At 43.0% G+C, this 22,852-nt stretch overlaps 1 protein-coding gene across 1 annotated transcript in view; it reads left to right on the top strand.

Annotated features, from left to right (window-relative positions):
* Positions 1 to 22,852, top strand: part of LOC126295145 (speckle-type POZ protein-like) — a 98,450-nt gene that overhangs the window by 24,526 nt on the left and 51,072 nt on the right. Inside the window, exon 2 of the mRNA XM_049987431.1 lies at positions 15,676 to 15,798. Coding sequence (XP_049843388.1) covers positions 15,676 to 15,798 — 123 coding nt within the window. The remainder of the gene's footprint in view (positions 1 to 15,675; positions 15,799 to 22,852) is intronic.

Genomic DNA, 22,852 nt, shown 5'->3' with positions numbered 1-22,852 from the left:
GATGCTTCCCGCTTGTTTTCAAACTTAGTTCAACCTGTTCCCGTGAGTGGCGCCGTCACAGCACGTCTTCAAGATGGCTGCTACACTTGACGTTCGTCAGAAGCAACGTGCTGTCATAGAATTACAGTGCTGTGGAAACGAGTCAGCGGGAAACAGTTCGTAGTAATGGATGGAAAGTCATGGAGTAAAACAGAAGTAATATTCGACGTTCCTCAAGCAGGTGTTATAGGCCCTCTATTGTTCCTGAGCTATATTAAGGACATAGGAGAAAATCTCAGTAGCCGTATTAGATTGTTTGCAGATGATGCTGTCGTTCACCATCTTGTAAAGTAATCAGATGATCAAAACGAATTGCAAAATGATGTAGATAAGATATCCGTATGTCGCGAAAAGTGGCAATTGACCCTGAATAAAGAAAAGTGTGAAGTTATTCACATGAGTACTAAAAGAAATCAGCTAAATTTCGATTACGCGACAAGTGACTCAAATCTGAGGGCTGTAAATTAAACTAAATACTTAGGGATTACAATTACAAATAACGTAAATTGGAACGATCACATAGATAATATTGTAGGTAGAGCAAACCAAAGACTGCGATTCATCGGCAGAACACTTAGAAGGTGCAACACCGAGCGAGGTGGCGCAGTGGTTAGCACACTGGACTCGCATTCGGGAGGACGACGGTTCAATCCCGTCTCCGGCCATCCTGATTTAGGTTTTCCCTGATTTCCCTAAACCGTTTCAGGCAAATGCCGGGATGGTTCCTTTGAAAGGGAACGGCCGATCTCCTTCCCAATCCTTCCCTAACCCGAGCTTGCGCTCCGTCTCTAATGACCCCGTTGTCGACGAGACGTTAAACACTAACAACCACTAGAAGGTGCAACAGGTCTACCAAAGAGACTGCTTACACCACGCTTGTCCGCCCTATTCTGGAGTACTGCTGTGCGGTGTGGGATCCGCATCAGGCGGGACTGACGGATGACATCGAAAAGGTACAAAGAAGGGCAGCTCGTTTTGTATTATCGCGAAATAGGGGAGATAGTGTCACAGACATGATACGTGAATTGGAGGGTAAATCATTAAAACAAAGGCGTTTTTCGTTGCGGCGGCATCTCCTCATGAAATTTCAATCATTAGTTTTCTCCTCCAATTGCGAATACATTCTGTTGGCACCCACCTACATAGGGAGAAATGATCATCAAGATAAAATAAGAGAAACAGGGCTCGCACAGAAAAAATTACGTGCTCATTTTTCCCGCGTGCCGTTCGAGAGTGGAACAGTAGAGAGACAGCATGAAGGTGGTTCATTGAACCCTCTGGCAGGCACTTTATTGTAAATAGAGTAATCACGTAGATGTAGATGAGGATTGTCCTCGCAGCGGCAAGCCTCGGTACTGCACACACTCCAGACAATGTGTATAAAGTTAACGAATTGGTGACTGCTGACAGACCCATCACAGTGAACGAATTGTCACGCTACGTTAGGATAGGGGAAGGAAGTATTTGCAAAATACTGAGCGTGTAGCCGTTAAAAAAGGTTTGTGCCAGGTGGGCTGCCAGGGTATTGACAGTGGCTCACAAAGAAACAAGAAAAACGGTATGCAGCGAACTTTTGGAACATTACAAGAATGGTGAAGATGAATTTCTTGGAAGAATTGTGACGGGTGATGAAACATGGCTCCACCATTTTTCACCAGAAACGAAGAGGCAATGATTGTAGTGGCATCATGCAAATTCACCCGAGAAAAAAAAAAGAAGAATCAAGCTTTGTCAGGACTGGCTCTCCCAAGGCCGTCAGTAGTTCTAATGGAATGTTGTCTACTCCGAGGGCCTTGTTTCGACTCAGGTCTTTCAGTGCTCTGTCAAACTCTTCACGTAGTATCGTATCTCCCATTTCATCTTCATCTACATCCTCTTCCATTTCCATAATATTGTCCTCAAATACATCGCCCTTGTATAGACCGTCTATATATTCCTTCCACCTTTCTGCTTTCCCTTGTTTCCCTAAAACTGGGTTCCCATCTGAGCTCTTGATATTCATACAAGTGGTTCTCTTTTCTCCAAAGGTCACTTTAATTTTCCTGTAGGCAGTCTCTACCTTACCCCTAGCCGTATATGCCTCTACATCCTTAGCTTTTGTCCCTTAGCTATCCCTGCTTAGCCATTTTTCACTTCCTGTCGATCTCATTTTTGAGACGTTTGTATTCCTTTTTGCCTGCTCGTTGGAATATTAATTCTATTAATTAAAAATTATTCATACATAAAAATAGTTCTTATTCCACATATAGTGTACTGAACATTTATTTACCTTCAGATATTCTTCCTTCAGTGTCTTATAAATCGCTTCACATGTTCCTGGAATTACTTTGGTTAATGTGCTCTGTGATGTCAGGTTGCTGTATTGTAAACTAGAGCAGCTGTCCTTTGCATCAAGAAATCACACTGTGTCAGTGAGTCTGTCTTCTGCACATGTTGCATTTCTGAAGTATTCTTAGAAAATACAGAAATGTACTCTCATCCATTCTCGCAACAAATTTTGCTGAATGCTTTTATCATTTCGACGTAAAACTCACGGCTTCACTCAAGTATGTTTCAGTTTTCTCTGCCATTCTCTTCCAAATGCAATTGTCATACAAGCAACTGCAGCGAATAGCCGGAACCGCGCTGCTGCTACAGTTGCAGGTTCGTGTCCCATCGTGCTTCGAGCCACTTTTGCTGCGCCTAACGAGAAGTTGTTGTCGTGCGCCATCTTGAACTTTGACGAAAAAGATGGCGACAATGTAATTTGCCCCATTAGCGCCACGTCAAAGGTTGTAGTCAAAGAAATTTGACGAATGTTTGACCCTATTACTTTGTCAAAGACATATGACAATATATTATCGGCCCAAGCACGGCACAATATGTGTGTGTGTGTGTGTGTGTGTGTGTGTGTGTGTGTGCGGAAGGCTGTCTTTAATCTATAGGAGGCCCTGGGCACATTACGATATGGCGGCTTTATGACTTTGACACAGCGCTATTTTGTCAAAATAGACAAAGAAAGTAAATAAGCGAGGCTCTAGATGTATTGTTATATGGTTAGTGCTTAGAAATCTATGTTGACTGAAGAGGTATCCTTCTAGATTTGAGATGGGCAACATCGTTAATCACTTCTTCAAAATCTACAGTTTTAATTCTTTTCAGTTTGGAGAAGGAGCGTTTCGTACTGCGGTTGTTTGCCATCATGCATATTCTCAATGCAATTTCTACATTTGGAAATGTCTCCAATTTTGTTTTCTTTCCAAAGGTGATATATTTCAAATATACTATTAGTTCCCTCATTTTTACTATGAGCAATTGACAAATATACTGTTAAATGCAGACGTTCCGTTTCCAACTCTTGCTCATTCACATGCTCATAATAAATTTCAGCAAATTATTTGTGACTTTATCTCAGCTATTCGGAAATCAGAGTTTTCAAGCGAAAAAATAAACCGAAACGTCGACTGGTGTTCTCATACGAACGTAATCGCTGTTTTAGATTAACGCTCAGGGTATCAGTTATGGGAAGAAAGGTTTCTACTTTGAATTTCTCTTTTCCATTCACTTGGACTGACTGTGCAGAGCCATCAGAAAAACTCTGGCGTGAGCTTCTACCGTTTGTTCTTCGAGGTAGGTCCTTGTAATCAGATTCCGGGTTTCTTTCTTTAGCAGTCGATTCGAAGTCTCAGCCGGCCGGAGTGGCCGAGCGGTTCTAGGCGCTACAGTCTGGAGCCGCGCGACCTCTCCGGTCGCAGGTTCGAATCCTGCCTCGGGCATGGATGTGTGTGATGTCCTTAGGTTAGTGAGGTTTAAGTAGTTCTAAGTTCTAGGGGACTGATGACCACAGATGTTAAGTCCCATAGTGCTCAGAGCCATTTGAACCATTTCTCAAATTTTTCCCTGACGTTAATGATAAAATCAAGTGGAGCAAACACATTAGTTGCACCGTGCGGTGTTTGTTTCTTTCTGAAGATAATTACTTGTTTCGTCTATTCTTTCCAATATAGAGCTCCAAATTTACGTTAGTGAATTTTTGCCTTTCCATTTTTCTGGACAGACTAAGGGCTTCGTCTCTAGTTTCTAATGCCTGGTCTGTTTTTTCTGCGATAGACATTCATGCAAGGCGCTTGCTGCATTAACTCGAGCTGAGTATCAGGTTTGTCAAACCCTTTTAACAATATTTTTTGAACCGAAATGTTATGTCAATATATTCCATCGGTGGGTAGATCTCGACAAAAAGTTGTACACTCTCTGAACCATTTTAAAAAACTTCGTTACTCTGTTACAGACCCAGAAGCTTGGACACCTACCAACTTTTCTGAATGTCTCGCACATGGTAAAAATGTGGCAAATTCACATCTCTCCTTGATTGTTGCTTGTAGACCAGTATACTTCACCGACATATTTGAATCATTGTTGTAGCTTTATCTTCTGCAATCTTTTATGCAAATATCATGGTTCTATACAAAATTCAAGATGGTGTCCGCTAAATACTCAGGCTTATAGTCTTTAATAGGTATGAATTTCAGGAACCTTTCAACAGGAATACGTTATTTTACGTATCTAATTATAAACGTTAGCTGTTCAACATGAGACAGATCGGGTGTTCTGTCAACGGTAATGGAAAAATATTTTGCTAATTTAACTTCATTTATAATTGTTTTTAGGACCTGTTTCCCCATTACGTCAATAAACTCAATACAGATATTCGCTGATAAATAAGAAGTGTCACCTTTTCCAGGATTCCCAAATTGTTATAAATGTTCTGTAAGAAATTGATCGAATTCACTCAATAATTTCCATTGTTGGGAGATCCTAGGCTTTCATTGTCACTTCGGAATGGAAGACCTCTCGAAGCCAAAACTTTTATGACAGCTATACAATCCGTTTAAGTACATTTCTTCAGTAATCGTATTCTTTTAGATGTTGAGATAACAGGTCTATATCTATTCTCCCAACGGCATTACTTCGTGCCTGATAAGTCATCATAGATTGCCTATATTATCTGCGTTTTCTTCCTCGCAGCCGGTTTTAACAGATAACCTTTACATCACTAAAGTTGTACCTGCGGTCTATCGGCTGTGCTACCTACTCAGAGATTAAGATTACGCGAAATAATGTCATTCAAGATGTCACCTTCACAGATACTGCAGCTGGTAAGGTGTCTCTCATACCCAATATAATAATGATATGAATCAGATTATGCATTCGTTTTCGAGGCTTGCAGTAGCCTGCCGGGGTGGCCGAGCGGCTCTAGGCGCTACAGTCTGGAACGCTACGGTCGCAGGTTCGAATCCTGCATCGGGCATGGATGTGTGTGATGTCCTTAGGTTAGTTAGGTTTAAGTAGTTCTAAGTTCTAGGCGACTGATGACCTCAGAAGTTGAGTCCCATAGTGCTCAGAGCCATTTGAACGATTTTTTTTTTTTTTTTTTAGGTTTGCAGTAACAATAAAGAAGGATTTAGGACAGACATTCAGATATGTTGCAATTGATTTATGATCAGAGTGCTTTACCATGGTCAATTGTATGTCTGCTTTGACTTGTAGTTCAGAAAACTAGTTCACGTTAATACCACGCAATATCCAAAATGCGAAATATGTTGTACATGCTGAAGTTCTGTAATTGTATCGTGTACAAAAATTTAAAGAACACTTTAAAACAACAAAAACGAAGGACGAAAACAAAGGAGAGTTTTTCATTTATTTTGCTTATGATGTATTAAAGTTGCGAGTTCCATACCTTCAATGTGGACCAAGTCGCAACGAGGAGCACAGATTTGGGTCCAAGGAGCAGGTTTTAAAGCCGAACCAGCCGGTTTTCCGTTACATCGGTTATTTTCAACCTACTCCTTAAAAATTGCTCGAACTTTCTGAAATAACCGGTTTTCGGTTTTTTTATTGCTGTTATTTCCAAAGATAAATCGAACAAAGATAGAAAGATTATAAGATTCCCTCAGACTTTTGCATTATAGATATCAAGATACACAGTATCAAACTATTAAATAAAATACGTAAATAAAGGGAACAGTTAGTTCACCCACGATACACAGCTTTTCTCGAGGAATCCTCCTAGCGATTCTAAGGTTTTAAAACTCTGCTAGAACTCACGTCGTAATGTAGGTTTGAGCACTACGAATAGTCAGTACTAAAGTGTGAAAACACAGGTTGAAGTACCTCTCTTTTTCTTGTTAATTTGTCCGTTTATAAGGGCTACAAGCAGGGAAAGGCATATTATGTAGACACCGGTAGTAGATCAACTACTTTCTACTTTTATCATAAACTGTGGATGAATTGTTAGTTTCTAGTTTTCTCATCATATGATGTCTAGAGTTCTTTGTGGCCTCTCACGTTTTCAGTCTTCCAAAGCAAATATAGAATTGTACTTCACTGATAGCCCACTTCGCAAAATACTTGGTGATCAAAAAGTCAGTATAAATTTGAAAACTTAATAAACCATGGAATAATGTAGATATGTAGATAGAGAGGTAAAAATTGACACACTTGCTTGGAATGACATGGGGTTTTATTAGAACCGCCCCCAAAAAAACAATTGCTAGACGCGTGAAAGATCTCTTGCGCGCGTCGTTTGGTGGTGATCGTGTGCTCAGCCGCCACTTTCGTCATGCTCGGCCTCCCAGGTCCCCAGACCTCAGTCCGTGCGATTATTAGCTTTGGGGTTACCGGAAGTCGCAAGTGTATCGTGATCGACCGACATCTCTAGGGATGCCGAAAGACAACATCCGACGCCAATGCCTCACCGTAACTCCGGACATGCTTTACAGTGCTGTTCACAACATTATTCCTCGACTACAGCTATTGTTGAGCAATGATGGCGGACATATTCAGCATTTCCTGTGAAGAACATCATATTTGCTTTGTCTTAATTTGTTATGCTAATTATTGCTATTCTGATCAGATGAAGCGCCATCTGTCGGACATTTTTTGAACAATTGTATTTGTTTGGTTCTAATAAAACCCCGTGTCATTCCAAGCATGTGTGTCAATTTGTGCCTCTCTATCTACATTATTCCGTGATTTATTCAGTTTTCAAATTTATACTGACTTTTTGATCACCTGGGCCTTTCAGACTAGGGGTGGTGCCATTCTGCAATACATCTGATGTCCAACGGCGACGGCGAAGTGCGGCATGTATTGGCCACTGCGTGTGTAGACGCACCGTCTAAGAGACCATGCCACGGGGTAACAGACTCATTACTGTCTCAGCAATGCCCTACAAAGTCTTACGCCGTGCGTTTGTTGCTGGTTTCTGGCAGCTTTGTTGTGTGTGTATTCTGTATTAAACCGGGGACGCAGAAACGACAGGCTTCGACCTGCCACAGCCCTCAGTGGTTCAGAACCCCACAACAGCCCACAGCAGTCCACCCACCCCACCGCCGCCCCACACCGAACCCAGGGTGGGTTGGGGACCCAGTGGACCTCCCTGGGAATGTCTCATACCAGACGAGTGTAACCCCAGGTTTTTGCGTGGTAATCATGGTGTACGTGTATGTGGAGACAGTGTTTGGGCAGCAGTCGGCGACATGCTGTAACTGAGGCAGAATAAGGGGAACCAGCCCGCATTCGCCGAGGGAGATAGAAAATCGCCTTCAAAACCATCCACAGGCTGGCCGGCACACCAAACCCCGACGCCAATCCGCCGGGCGGATTCGTACCGCGGACCGGCACGCCTTACCGCTCGGGAAGCAACGCGTTAGACCGCACGGCTAGCCGGGCGAGCTTTTTTTTATAAGAGGTGGAGCCCCTCCACGCCCACACCGGCATGATGGCCAACACATCTACATCTACATCCATACTCCGCAAGCCACCTAACGGTGTGTGGCGGAGGGTACCCTGAGTACCTCTATCGGTTCTCCCTTCTATTCCAGTCTCGTATTGTCCGTGGAAAGAAGGATTGTCGGTGTGCTTCTGCGTCGGCTGTAATCTCTCTGGTCTTATCCTCACGATCTCTTCGCGAGATATACGTAGGAGGGAGCAATATACTGCTTGACTCTTCGGTGAAGGTATGTTCTCGAAAATTTAACAAAAGCACTTACCGAGCTACTGAGCGTCTCTCCTGCAGAGTCTTCCACTGGAGTTTATCTATCATTTCCGTAACGCTTTCGCGATTACTAAATGATCCTGTAACGAAGCGCGCTGCTCTCCGTCGGATCTCCTCTATCTCTTCTATCAACCCCACCTGGTACGGATCCCACACTGCTGAGCAGTATTCAAGCAGTGGGCGAACAAGCGTACTGTAACCTACTTCCTTTGTTTTCGGATTGCATTTCCTTAGGATTCTTCCAATGAATCTCAGTCTGGCATCTGCTTTACCGACGATCAACTTTATATGATCATTCCATTTTAAATCACTCCTAATGCGTACTCCCAGATAATTTATGGAATTAACTGCTTCCAGTTGCTGACCTGCTATTTTGTAGCTAAATGATAAGGGACCTATCTTTCTATGTATTCGCATCACATTACACTTGTCTACATTGGGATTCAATTGCCATTCCGTGCACCATGCGTCAATTCGCTGCAGATCCTCCTGCATTTCAGTACAATTTTCCATTGTTACAACCTCTCTATATAGTACACCATCATCTGCAAAAAGCCTCAGTGAACTTCCAATGTCATCCACAAGGTCATTTATGTATAATGTGAATAGCAATGGTCCTACGACACTCCCCTGCGGCACACCTGAAATCACTCTTACTTCGGAAGACTTCTCTCTATCGAGAATGACATGCTGCGTTATGTTATCTAGGAACTCCTCAATCCAACCACACAATTGGTCTGATAGTCCATATGCTCTTACTTTGTTCATTGAACGACTGTGGGGAACTGTATCGAACGCCTTGCGGAAGTCAAGTAACACGGCATCTATCTGTGAACCCGTGTCTATGGCCCTCTGAGTTTCGTGGACGAATAGCGCGAGCTGGGTTTCACACTACCGTCTTTTTCGAAACACATGCTGATTCCTGCAGACTAGATTTCTAGTCTCCAGGAAAGCCATTATACTCGAACATAATACGTGTTCCAAAATTCTACAACTGATCGACGTTAGAGATATAGGTCTATAGTTCTGCACATCTGTTCGACGTCCCTTCTTGAAAACGGGGATGACCTGTGCCCTTTTCCAATCCTTTGGAACGCTTCGCTCTTCTAGAGACCTACGGTACACCGCTGCAAGAAGGGGGGCAAGTTCCTTCGCGTACTCTGTGAAAAATCGAACTGGTATCCCATCAGGTGCAGCGGCCTTTCTTCTTTTGAGCTATTTTAATTGTTTCTCCATCTCTCTGTCGTCTATTTCGATATCTACCATTTTGTCATCTGTGCGACAATCTAGGGAAGGAACTACAGTGCAGTCTTCCTCTGTGAAACAGCTTTGGAAAAAGACATTTAGTATTTCGGCCTTTAGTCTGTCATCCTCTGTTTCAGTACCATTTTGGCCACAGTGTGTCTGGACATTTTGTTTCGACCCACCTACCGCTTTGACATAAGACCAAAATTTCTTAGGATTTTCTGCCAAGTCAGTACATACAACTTGACTTTCGAACTCATTGAACGCCTCTCGCATAGCCCTCCTCATACTACATTTCGTTTCGTGTAATTTTTGTTTGCCTGCAAGGCTTTGGCTACGCTTATGTTTGCTGTGAAGTTCCCTTTGCTTCCGCAGCAGTTTTCTAACTCGGTTGTTGTACCACGGTGGCTCTTTTCCATCTCTTACCATCTTGCTTGGCACATACTCATCTAACGCATATTGTACGATAGGTCTACTGCTATCTTTGCATAAGGGTAAGATTCACTAAAGTGATGTGTCGCAGGGTGTGGGTACTGCAGTGTTTGTGTACGTCTGGTTAGGGTTAACCATTAATACGCATTCATCTGGCGATAGATTGGTCGAAATCGAACGAAGGGTAGCTGTTTCAAGGGCAGAGGAAAAGAAGTGCCGAGACAAGAGCCAAGGGAAAAAAACCTCAGCGATAGTTAAATGGCTCTGAGCACTATGGGACTCAACATCTTAGGTGATAAGTCCCCTAGAACTTAGAACTACTTAAACCTAACTAACCTAAGGACATCACACACACCCATGCCCGAGGCAGGATTCGAACCTGCGACCGTAGCAGTCGCGCGGTTCCGGACTGATCGCGTAGAACCGCTCGGCCACCGCGGCCGGCAGTGGCCTGTTGGTCGCCTCTAAATAGCAGCTGGTAATTACCAGTCAGTGTTGCTGATATGCAGGGGATTACCGACGTTTGTCGCTGTTTGCGTATGTTACCTTACCATAGGTGGCTATGCCCCAGCTAGCAGTGTCTTTGGAAGCTTGTGCTTCAACCTGTGGTTGTGATATCCGCCGGGCGGGCTGTCAGCATTGTTACTAAAATACCTCTGATTTCTCTTCCCATTTTCTAGTATATCGGAATATTTCAAAGCAATGGCAATTTTGCGAATAAAAGTGACTGCCTTTTCTAACGAAGAAGGTTTATTTAAAAACCAAAAACATTAGCTCTGCTGCTATAGTTAGCTGATATTTCTTCATCCAGATGCCAAGTTCGTTTTGTTGCCGATGATACGGATATTGCAATAAATAGCATATCAAGCGTAGTCTCAGAAAGATCAGCTAATAAAATATTTGTGGACCTTAATCACTGGTTCCTAGCCAATTCTATGCCACTAAACTTTGAAAAAACACACTATGTGCACTTCAGAACTTGTAAGAGGTGTCCCACGAGTATATTCCCAACATACAATGACAAGCAGATAGAAGTGGACTGTGTTAAATTCTTAGGATTACAGCTTCATAATAAGTGCATCTGGGAGGAGCATACCACAGAACTGCTGAAGCGTCTTGACAAATCTCTATTTGCAATGCGAATTGTGTCAGACATAGGGGATATAGAAATTAAAAAGCTGGCATACTATGTCATAGGGGATTATTTTTTGGGGTAATTCATCAAGTTTTCTGGGCACAAAAACGTGCTGTAAGAGTTATATGTGGTGTGAACTCAAGAAGCCTGTTTAGGGAGCTAGGGATACTAACTACTGCTTCCCAATATATTTATTCTTTAATGGAATTTGTAATTAAAAATATATCACTTTTTCAAACCAACAGCTCAATTCATGGATCAGTACTAGAAATAAGAATAATCTTCACAAGGATTTAAAGTCACTTAGTCTTGTACAAAAAGGTGTGCATTATTCAGGAACACCCATTTTCAATAACTTGCCGGCAGCCATAAAAAGCTTAACAACCAGTGAAATTCAGTTTAAGAGAAGGCTAAAGGATTTGTTGGTGGCCAACTCTTCCTACTCCGTTGATGAATTTCTCAGTAAAACCATCTGATTTGTGTGTGTATAACTTCTGCACCATTTCAGTGCAGTAATGTGTTCATTGTAATTAAGTATTATAGTAGTTGTATTACATGTTTATTACGTTATAAATAAATAAATAAACTTTTTTATTCTAAATTCAGTGCATTCGTATTTGTAAAATGACTTTCTTGTAGTGTTTATTAAAAAATGACGGTCATTTCACTTGGGACCTGTGAAATGGTACATTAGCTTATTTGTTTTAGTTGTAAATATTTGCCATCTATTGTCTTTCTGACATGTTCTACATACTGGAGGACCTCCTCACTACGGATCAATTGAAATGAAAGTAAGTCTAATTTAAAATCTAATCAACCGTTTATTAGTAAAAGAAGCACATGTTATCACTGAGACCAAACAGATACCGAAAAATTCCCGTTATTCACGACTAAAATACCGGTATCGGTTTTAACTGATCGGTTTTTCCCGTCCCTACAAGGGATACTCCAAGTTGGGGCGTACATCAAATTCTCATGCATACGAGAGTGGTGCGAGAAGTTCTTGGAATTACCAAGAGAGGTCAGAATTAGCGCAACGAGTTGTTGACGTGATATTCAGTGGTTTGTTGCCTGTAAACACGGGCCACGTCAGTGCTTAAGCTGTGGCGGTGACGTGGTTCTGTTGTTGTTCCTGCGTGGTGATCCGCGAACATGGAAAAAATCGAGTTTCGAGCAGTGATTGAGTACTTGGTAAAGAAAGGTCAAAGACCCTGCTCCTTCATATGCAGCCACTGCCAAGTGCAAAAATGAATGTAAATTTGGTCGGGAGAGCTTAGATGGTGATCCACGCAGTGGTTGGCCAAGATGTGTCACTACTCCAGAAATCATTGCAAAAGTGCACAAAATGGTAACGGAGGATCGCCGATTGAAAGTGCGTGAAACTGTTCAGGCTTGCCAGATGTCATCGGAAAGGGTATATCACACTTTAACTGAAGAATTAGAAATGAAAAAATTACCTGCAAAGATGGGTGCCGCGACTCTTGGCGCTGGATCAAAGACGCAGGAGAACGGACATCTCGGAACAACGTTTCGCTCGTTTTAGGAGAAACGAACGAGATTTTTTGCCGGTTTGTGACCACAGATGAAACTTGGGTAAGCCGGCCGCAGTGGCCGTGCGGTTCTAGGCGCTACAGTCTGGAGCCGAGCGACCGCTACAGTCGCAGGTTCGAATCCTGCCTCGGGCATGGGTGTGTGGGATGTCCTTAGGTTAGTTAGGTTTAATTAGTTCTAAGTTCAAGGCGACTGATGACCTCAGAAGTTAAGTCGCATAGTGCTCAGAGCCATGTGAACCATTTTGAAACTTGGGTGCACTGCTATACCCCAGAGAGAAAACTACAATCAAAGCAGTAGAAACATGCTGATTCACCGCCACCAGAGAAAGCAAAGATAATTCCTTCTGCGGGAAAGGCCATGGCGCCAGTGTTCTGGGATGTGAAGGGGATTCTGCTTGTAGGTTATCTCCCTATCGCACAAACAATTACTGGAGAATACTCAGATAATGTCCTGTACAATCGCTACAGAAGATACGCGAAAAAAAGCCAGGTTTATCAAGGAAGAAAGTCTCCTTCAATGAAGACAATGCACGCCCGCACACATGCGCCATCGCCGTGGCAGTACAACACAAACTAAGGTATGAATTGTTGCCGCCACCTCCCCCCTCCCCCCCCCCCCCCCCCTTATTCACCTCATATGGCTCCGTCAGACTCCCATATCTTCCCAAAACTGAAATTTTTCTCGGCGTATGAAGATTAACTTCAAACAAAGCACGGATAGCTGGAGTTGACAACCACTTTGCAGACCTGGAGGAAACTCATTTTCGAGATGGGATCAGGCACTCGAACATCGTTGGACCAAGTCCATTAATCTACTAGGAGTTGTTGTTGTTGTGGTCTTCAGTCCTGAGACTGGTTTGATGCAGCTCTCCATGCTGCCCTATCCTGTGCAAACTGCTTCATCTCCCAGTACCCACTGCAACCTACATCCTTCTGAATCTGCTTAGTGTATTCATATCTTGGTCTCACTCTACGACTTCTACCCGCCACGCTGCCCTCCAAAGCTAAATTTGTGATCCCTTGATGCCTCAGAACATGTCCTACCAACCGATCCCTTCTTCTTGTCAAGTTGTGCCACAAACTTCTCTTCTCCCCAATCCTATTCAATACCTCCTCATTAGTTATGTGATCTACCAATCTAATCTTCAGCATACTTCTGTAGCACCTCATTTCAAAAGGTTTTATTCTCTTCTTGTCCAAACTATTTGTCGTCCACGTCTCACTTCCATACATGGCTACACTCCATACAAATACTTTCAGAAACGACTTCCTGATCATTAAATCTATACTCGATGTTAACAAATTTCTCTTTTTAAGAAACGCTTTCCTTCCCATTGCCAGTCTACATTTTATATCCTCCCTACTCTGACCATCATCAGTTATTTTGCTTCCCAAATAGCAAAACTCCTTTACTACTTTAAGTGTCTCATTTCCTAATCTAATTCCCTCAGCATCACCCGACTTAATTCGACTACATTCCATTATCCTCGTTTTACTTTTGTTGATGTTCATCTTATATCCTCCTTTCAAGACACTATCCATTCCGTTCAACTGCTCTTCCAAGTCCTTTTCTATCTGTTAGAATTACAATGTCATCGGCGAACCTCAAAGTTTTTATTTCTTCTCCACGGATTTTAATACCTACGCCGAATATTTCTTTTGTTTCCTATACTGCTTGCTCAATATACAGATTGAATAACATCGGGGAGAGGCTACAACCCTGTCTCACTCCTTGCCGAACCACTGCTTCCCTTTCATGTCCCTCGACTCTTATGACTGCCATCTGGTTTCTGTACAAATTGTAAATAGCCTTTCGCTCCCTGTATTTTACCCTTGCCACCTTTAGAATTTGAAAGAGAGTATTCCAGTCAACATTGTCAAAAGCTTTCTCTATGTCTACAAATGCTAGAAACGTAGGTTTGCTTTTCCTTAATCCTTCTTCTAAGATAAGTCGTAAGGTCAGTATTGCCTCACGTGTTCCAGTGTTTCTACAGAATCCAAACTGATCTTCCCCGAGGTCGTTTTCTACCAGTTTTTCCATTCGTCTGTAAAGAATTCGCGTTAGTATTTTGCAGCTGTGACTTATTAAACTGATAGTTTGGTAATTTTCAAATCTGTCAACACCTGCTTTCTTTGGGATTGGAATTATTATATTCTTCTTGAAGTCTTAGGGTATTTCACCTGTCTCATACATCTTGCTCACCAGATGGTAGACTTTTGTCAGGACTGTCTCTCCCAAGGCAATCAGTGGTTCTATTGGAATCTTCTCTACTCCCGAGGCCTTGTTTCGCCTCAGGTCTTTCAGTACTCTGTCAAACTCTTCACATAGTATCGTATCTCCCATTTCATCTTCATCTACATCCTCTTCCATTTCCATAATATTGACCTCAAGTACATCGCCCTTGTATAGACCGTCTACATACTCGTTCCACGTTTCTGCTTTCCCTTCTTTGCTTAGAACTGGGTTTCCACTGAGCTCTTGATATTCACACAAGTTGTTCTCTTTTCTCCAAAGGTCTCTTTAATGTTCCTGTAGACAGTATGTTTCTTACCCCTAGTGAGATAACCCTCTACAAGTCTACATCCTTACATTTGTCCTCTAGCCATCCCTGCTTAGCCATTTTGCACTTCCTGTCAATCTTATTTTTGAGACGTCTGTATTCCTTTTTGCCTGCTTCATTTACTGCATTCTTATATTTCCTCCTTTCATCAATTAAGTTCAATATTTCTTCTGTTATCCAAGGATTTCTACTAGCCCTCGTCTTTTAGCCTACTTGATCCTCTGCTGCCTTCTCTACTTCATCCCTCATAGCTACCCATTCTTCTTCTACTGTACTTCTTTCTCCCATTCCTGTCAATTGCTCCCTTGTGCTCTCCCTGAAACTCTGTACAACCTCTGGTTCTCTCAGTTTATCCAGGTCCCATCTCCTTAAATTCCCACCTTTTTGCAGTTTCTTCAGTTTTAATCTACAGTTCATAACCAACAGATTGTGGTCAGAGTCCACATCTGCCCCAGGAAATGTCTTGCAAGACTACATTGAAAAATAAAAAAAGTTTCAGTGTTGTACGTACTTTTTTCTATTCTGTTTTGGGAACTTTTCAAATCACCCTTGTATTAGGCAACTGTGAAGTAAAATATAAAATTCGCCAAATCCTGAAAATACGTACTGGAGAGGGTAAACGCCAGGTAAAAGAGAGATGTGCAGAAATTCTACGGCCGGCCTCTGTTGCAGATGGTGACTCGGACTCAGGAGGGTTTGGCGCCACCGTCGCTGCCACTGCCTTTGTGTTGGTGTTGCTCTGGCTCTCCACGCCGGTGGAGGAGAGACCGAAGGCCTCGTCTTGGGTACAGACAGGTATGTAATTGTGGTGTGCGTACTGTAAGACCTTCAGTACACACACCATCAGATCATTTGTCTTGTCACTCTAACGAAGTAGGCGAGTGTCAGCAATATGTCTCGTGTCTTATCGTGGCGTGTTTATCTTCTGCCGTTAGGTCAGACGATAGAGATGCCACTTGCACGCTTAGAGTAGCAGATTGACGGTGACCAACTTCAATCAGAACTTGATTAATTTTCACACACATTTATTAAAATAATAACAGGCATAAAAATTACTTATCTTGGTTCTGGATGCTATTTACAATTGTCAATCTGAAGTTCCTTTGGTCTTGGTATGTTAACCTTACTCTCACATATCTTTGATACTTGAGAAAAGTGTCTATACATTTATCTACACGGATATGTACAGGAATATGATAATCTCCTTAGGTGCAGACTTAAACTTGACTAAAGACTGGTACAGACAAATGCAGACTGAGTAACCGGAGGTCTGTACAGTCGTTATAATACATCACGCATTCAGGTATCACTGTGCGAGTGTGATCTGCGAGGAGAATAGGTTCTACATTAGCAGCAATCTCATTGGCTGCGTTACATATTAATACGCGGATCGGCGGAAGCAGAATTTGGTCCGTCTCTAAGGCAGCGCCATCTCGTAGTGCGGACATGGACGAGCGCTGCGCCTGCGCTGTTGTGCTTAGCGGGGCGCGTTCTGTTGGAAAACTGTGTACGCGCTGACTACGTGGAACTATGTACACAACAGATATCTATGTAGAGAGGCTATCCATCGTAGAGGTAAGAAAAGACGGGAGCTGGCATTACGTCACAAACTTGAAGCCGATGTCCGCCATCATAAATAGCACTCCACCACATTCTTACTCCCATAGTCGACAGCGGTAACACTTCCCCGTGACATCATTCTTGACTGTGTCGTATTACCACAGCAAATACGCATTCGCAAACAGAAAAACGTTCGAAATTCCTTGCTGACGCTACACTGTGTGATCAAAAGTATCCGGACACCTGGCTGAAAATGACTTAAAATTTCATGGCGCCCTCCATAGGTAATGCTGGTATTCAATATGTTGTTGGCCCACCCTTTGCCTTAATGAACGCTTCAACTCTCGCAGGCATACGTTCAGTGAGGTGCTGCAAGGTTTCTTGGGGAATGACAGCCCATTCTGCACGGAGTGCTGCCCTGACGAGAGGTATCGATGTCGGTTGCTGAGGACTGGCATGAAGTTGGCATTCCAAAACATCCCACAGGCGGTCTACAGGATTCACGTCGAGACTCTGTGCAGGCCAGTCCATTACAGGGATGTTATTGTCGTGCAACCACTCCGCCACAGGCCGTGCATTATGAACAGGTGCTCGATCGTGTTGAAAGATGCAATCACCAATTGCTCTTCAACAGAGGGAAGCAAGAAGATGCTTAAAACATCAATGCAGGCCTGTGCTGTGAGAGGGCCGGCGCGGCATGAGCCGAGCGGTCTGAGGCGCTGCAGTCATGGACTGTGCGACTGATTCCGGCGCAGGTTCGAGTCCTCCCTCGGGCATGGGTGTGTGTGTTTGTCCTTAGGATAATTTAAGTTAAGTACTGTGTAAGGTTGGGGACTGATGACCTTAGCAGTTAAGTCCCATAAGATTTCCCACACATTTGAAAACTTTTTGCTGCTGTGAGAGTGCTACGGAAAACAACGTGTGCAAGCCCCCTCCACGAAAAACACGACCACAGCATAACACCACAGCCTCTGAGTTTTACTGTCGGCACTACACACGCTGGCAGATGACGTTCGCCGGGCATTCGCCGTACCCACACCCTGCCATCGGATCGCCGCCTTATGTGAGGTGATTCGTCACTCCACACAGCGTTTTTCCACTGTTTGATCGTCCAATGTTTACGCTCCTTACACCGAGCGAGGCGTCGTTTGGCGTTCACCGGCGTGGTGTGTGGCTTTTGAGCAGCCGCTCGACCATGAAATGAAAGTTTTCTCACATCCCGCCTGAGTGTCAAAGTACTTGCTGTGGATCCTGATGCAGTTTGGAATTCCTGTGCGACGGTCTGGATAGATGCCTGCCTATTACACATTACGACACTCTTCAAATGTCAGTCCGAAGCCTCTGTCAGTCAACAGATGAAGTCGGCCGATATGATTTTGTGCTGTACTTGTCCATTCAAGTTTCCACTTCACTATCACATCGGAAACAGTGGACCTAGGGATGTTTAGGAGTGTGGAAATCTCGCGCACAGACGTATGACACAAATGATACCCAATCACCTGACCACGTTCGAAGTCCGTGAGTTCCGCAGATTACTCCATTCTGCTCACGATGTCGAATGACTACTCAGGCCGCTGATATGGAGAACCTGGCAGTAGGTGGCAGCATAATGCACCTAATATGAAACACGTATTTTTTGGTGGGTGTCCGCATACTTTTGATCACCTAGTGTATCTTCATGTCGAGGTGGTACCCGCGTGGCCAGGAGAATTCTCAGACCTGCCCCCTATAGAACGCGTGTTCGGAGCTCAGTCAGCTCCGCCTCAGTGTCAGAATGCGGGATACTAAGGACCAGTTAAAACAGTTGTCGGAAAGCCCCCCCCCCCCCTCAGGAGAGGATACGGCAGCTCACTGTCAGCCTTCCAGTGTGGGCTAGAGACAGTGCGACATCGTCCTGGTAAGTGGGGTCATACTGCCGAGTTGTTGTTGTTGTTGTGGTCTTCAGTCCTGAGACTGGTTTGATGCAGCTCTCCATGCTACCCTGTCCTGTGCAAGCTTCTTCATCTCCCAGTACCTGCTGCAACCTACATCCTTCTGAATCTGCTTAGTGTACTCATCTCTCGGTCTCCCTCTACGATTTTTACCCTCCACGCTGCCCTCCAGTGCTAAATTTGTGATCCCTTGACGCCTCAAAACATGTCCTACCAACCGATCCCTTCTTCTAGTCAAGTTGTGCCACAAATTTCTATTCTCCCCAATGCTATTCAATACCTCCTCGTTAGTTACGTGATCTATCCACCTTATCTTCAGCATTCTTCTGTAACACCACATTTCGAAAGCTTCTATTCTCTTATTGTCCAAACTATTTATCATCCATGTTTCACTTCCATACATGGCTACACTCCATACAAATACTTTCAGAAACGACTTCCTGATACATAAATCTACACTCGATGTTAACAAATTTCTCTTCTCCACAAACGCTTTCCTTGCCATTGCCAGTCTACATTTTATATCCTCCCTACTTCGACCATCATCAGTTATTTTACTTCCTAAATAGCAAAACTCCTTCACTACTTTAAGTGTCTCACTTCCTAATCTAATTCCCTCAGCATCACCCGACTTTATTCGGCTACATTCCATTATCCTCGTTTTGCTTTTGTTAATGTTCATCTTATATCCTCCTTTCAAGACACTATCCATTCCGTTCAAGTGCTCTTCCAAGTCCTTTGCTTTCTCTGACAGAATTACAATGTCATCGGCGAACCTCAAAGTTTTTACTTCTTCTCCATGAATTTTAATACGTACTCCGAATATTTCTTTTGTTTCCTTTACTGCTTGCTCAATATACAGATTGAATAACATCGGCGAGAGGCTACAACCCTGTCTCACTGCTTCCCTTTCATGCCCCTCGACTCTTATAACTGCCATCTGGTTTCTGTACAAATTGTAAATAGCCTTTCGCTCGCTGTACTTTACCCCTGGCGATACCTTTGTAAAATTTGCCCAATTTTGTAGTCACTAAAATAACCTCACATTCCCTCTCAATCCATTACATTTCATCTCCTATCCTTCTCCTCTTCTTGGTGCTTCGCATTTTTTGAAAGGCTTGTATTCAGGGTGACTCACGAAGATACGCAAATATTCTAGAAGTAAAACTAAAGAAGAAAGCTCATATAAATATGTTGTTGTTGTTGTCTTCAGTCCTGAGACTGGTTTGATGCAGCTCTCCATGCTACTCTATCCTGTGCAAGTTGCTTCATCTCCCAGTACCTACTGCAACCTACATCCTTCTGAATCTGCTTAGTGTACTCATCTCTCGGTCTCCCTCTACGATTTTTACCCTCCACGCTGCCCTCCAATGCTAAATTTGTGATCCCTTGATGCCTCAAAACATGTCCTACCAACCGATCCCTTCTTCTAGTCAAGTTGTGCCACAAACTTCTCTTCTCCCCAATCCTATTCAATACTTCCTCATTAGTTATGTGATCTACCCATCTAATTTTCAGCATTCTTCTGTAGCACCACATTTCGAAAGCTTCTATTCTCTTCTTGTCCAAACTATTTGTCGTCCATGTTTCACTTCCATACATGGCTACACTCCATACATACACTTTCAGAAAAGACTTCCTGGCACTTAAATCTATACTCGATATTAACAAATTTCTTTTCTTCAGAAACGCTTTCCTTGCCATTGCCATTCTACATTTTATATCCTCTCTACTTCGACCATCATCAGTTATTTTGCTCCCCAAGTAGCAAAAATCCTTTACTACTTTAAGTGTCTCATTTCCTAGTCTAATTCCCTCAGCATCACCCGACTTAATTCGACTACATTCCATTATCCTCGTTTTGCTGTTGTTGATTTTCATCTTATATACTCCTCTCAAGACACTGTCCATTCCGTTCAACTGCTCTTCCAAGTCCTTTGCCGTCTCTGACAGAATTACAATGTCATCGGCGAACCTCAAAGTTTTTACTTCGTCTCCATGAATTTTAATACCTACTCCAAATTTTTCTTTTGTTTCCTTTACTGCTTGCTCAATATACAGATTGAATAACATCGGGGAGAGGCTACAACCCTGTCTCACTCCTTTCCCAACCATTGCTTCCCTTTCATGCCCCTCGACTCTTATTACTGCCATCTGGTTTCTGTACAAATTATAAATAGCCTTTCGCTCCCTGTATTTTACCCCTGCCACCTTTAGAATTTGAAAAAGAGTATTCCAGTCAACATTGTCAAAAGCTTTCTCTAAGTCTACAAATGCTAGAAACGTAGGTTTGCCTTTTCTTAATCTTTCTTCTAAGATAAGTCGTAAGGTCAGTATTGCCTCACGTGTTCCAACATTTCGACGGAATCCAAACTGATCATCCCCGAGGTCTGCATCTACCAGTTTTTCCATTCGTCTGTAAAGAATTCGCGTTAGTATTTTGCAGCCGTGGCTTATTAAACTGATAGTTCGGTAATTTTCACATCTGTCAGCACCTGCTTTCTTTGGGATTGGAATTATTATATTCTTCTTGAAGTCTGTCTCATACATCTTGCTCACCAGCTGGTAGAGTTTTGTCATGACTGGCTCTCCCAAGGCCGTCAGTAGTTCTAATGGAATGTTGTCTACTCCGGGGGCCTTGTTTCGACTCAGGTCTTTCAGTGCTCTGTCAAACTCTTCACGCAGTATCGTATCTCCCATTTCGTCTTCATCTACATCCTCTTCTATTTCCATAATATTGTCCTCAAGTACATCGCCCTTGTATAAACCTTCTATATACTCCTTCCACCTTTCTGCCTTCCCTTCTTTGCTTAGAACTGGCCTGCCATCTGAGCTCTTGATATTCATACACGTGGTTGTCTTCTCTCCAAAGGTCTCTTTAATTTTCCTGTGGGCAGTATCTATCTTACCCCTAGTGAGATAAGCTTCTACATCCTTACATTTGTCCTCTAGCCATCCCTGTTTAGCCATTTTGCACTTCCTGTCGATCTCATTTTTGAGACGTTTGTATTCCTTTTTGCCTGCTTCATTTACTGAATTTTTATATTTTCTCCTTTCATCAATTAAATTCAATATTTCTTCTGTTACCCAAGGATTTTTAGCAGCCCTCGTCTTTGTACCTACTTTATCCTCTGCTGCCTTCACTACTACATCCCTCAGAGCTACCCATTCTTCTTCTACTGTATTTCTTTCCCCTATTCCTGTCAGTTGTTCCCTTATGCTCTCTCTGAAACTCTGTACAACCTCTGGTTCTTTCAGTTTATCCAGGTCCCATCTCCTTAATTTCCCACATTTTTGCAGTTTCTTCAGTTTTAATCTACAGGTCATAACCAATAGATTGTGGTCAGAGTCCACATCTGCCCCTGGAAATGTCTTACAACTTAAAACCTGGTTCCTAAATCTCTGTTTTACCATTATATAATCTATCTGATACCTTTTAGTATCTCCAGGGTTCTTCCACATATACAACCTTCTTTCATGATTCTTAAACCAAGTGTTAGCTATGATTAAGTTGTGCTCTGTGCAAAATTCTACTAGGCGGCTTCCTCTTTCATTTCTTAGCCCCAATCCATATTCACCTACTATGTTTCCTTCTCTCCCTTTTCCTACACTCGAATTCCAGTCACCCATTACTATTAAATTTTCGTCTCCCTTCACTATCTGAATAATTTCTTTTATTTCATCGTACATTTCTTCAATTTCTTCATCATCTGCAGAGCTAGTTGGCATATAAACTTGTACTACTGTAGTAGGTGTGGGCTTCGTATCTATCTTGGCCACAATAATGCGTTCACTATGCTGTTTGTAGTAGCTTACCCGCATTCCTATTTTCCTATTCATTATTAAACCTACTCCTGCATTACCCCTATTTGATTTTGTGTTTATAACCCTGTAGTCACCTGACCAGAAGTCTTGTTCCTCCTGCCACCGAACCTCACTAATTCCCACTATATCTAACTTTAACCTATCCATTTCCCTTTTTAAATTTTCTAACCTACCTGCCCGATAAAGGGATCTGACATTCCACGCTCCGATCCGTAGAACGCCAGTTTTCTTTCTCCTGATAACGACATCCTCCTGAGTAGTCCCCGCCCGGAGATCCGAATGGGGGACTATTTTACCTCCGGAATATTTTACCCAAGAGGATGCCATCATCATTTAATCATACAGTAAAGCTGCATGTCCTCGGGAAAAATTACGGCTGTAGTTTCCCCTTGCTTTCAGCCGTTCGCAGTACCAGCACAGCAAGGCCGTTTTGGTTAATGTTGCAAGGCCAGATCAGTCAATCATCCAGACTGTTGCCCCTGCAACTACTGAAAAGGCTGCTGCCCCTCTTCAGGAACCACACGTTTGTCTGG

This window comes from Schistocerca gregaria, chromosome 11 (assembly GCF_023897955.1).
Source record: "Schistocerca gregaria isolate iqSchGreg1 chromosome 11, iqSchGreg1.2, whole genome shotgun sequence".
Classification (NCBI taxonomy): Eukaryota; Metazoa; Arthropoda; class Insecta; order Orthoptera; family Acrididae; genus Schistocerca; species Schistocerca gregaria.
Note: the sequence above shows the minus strand (reverse complement) of the source record. Positions and strands in the feature narration are given on the sequence as shown.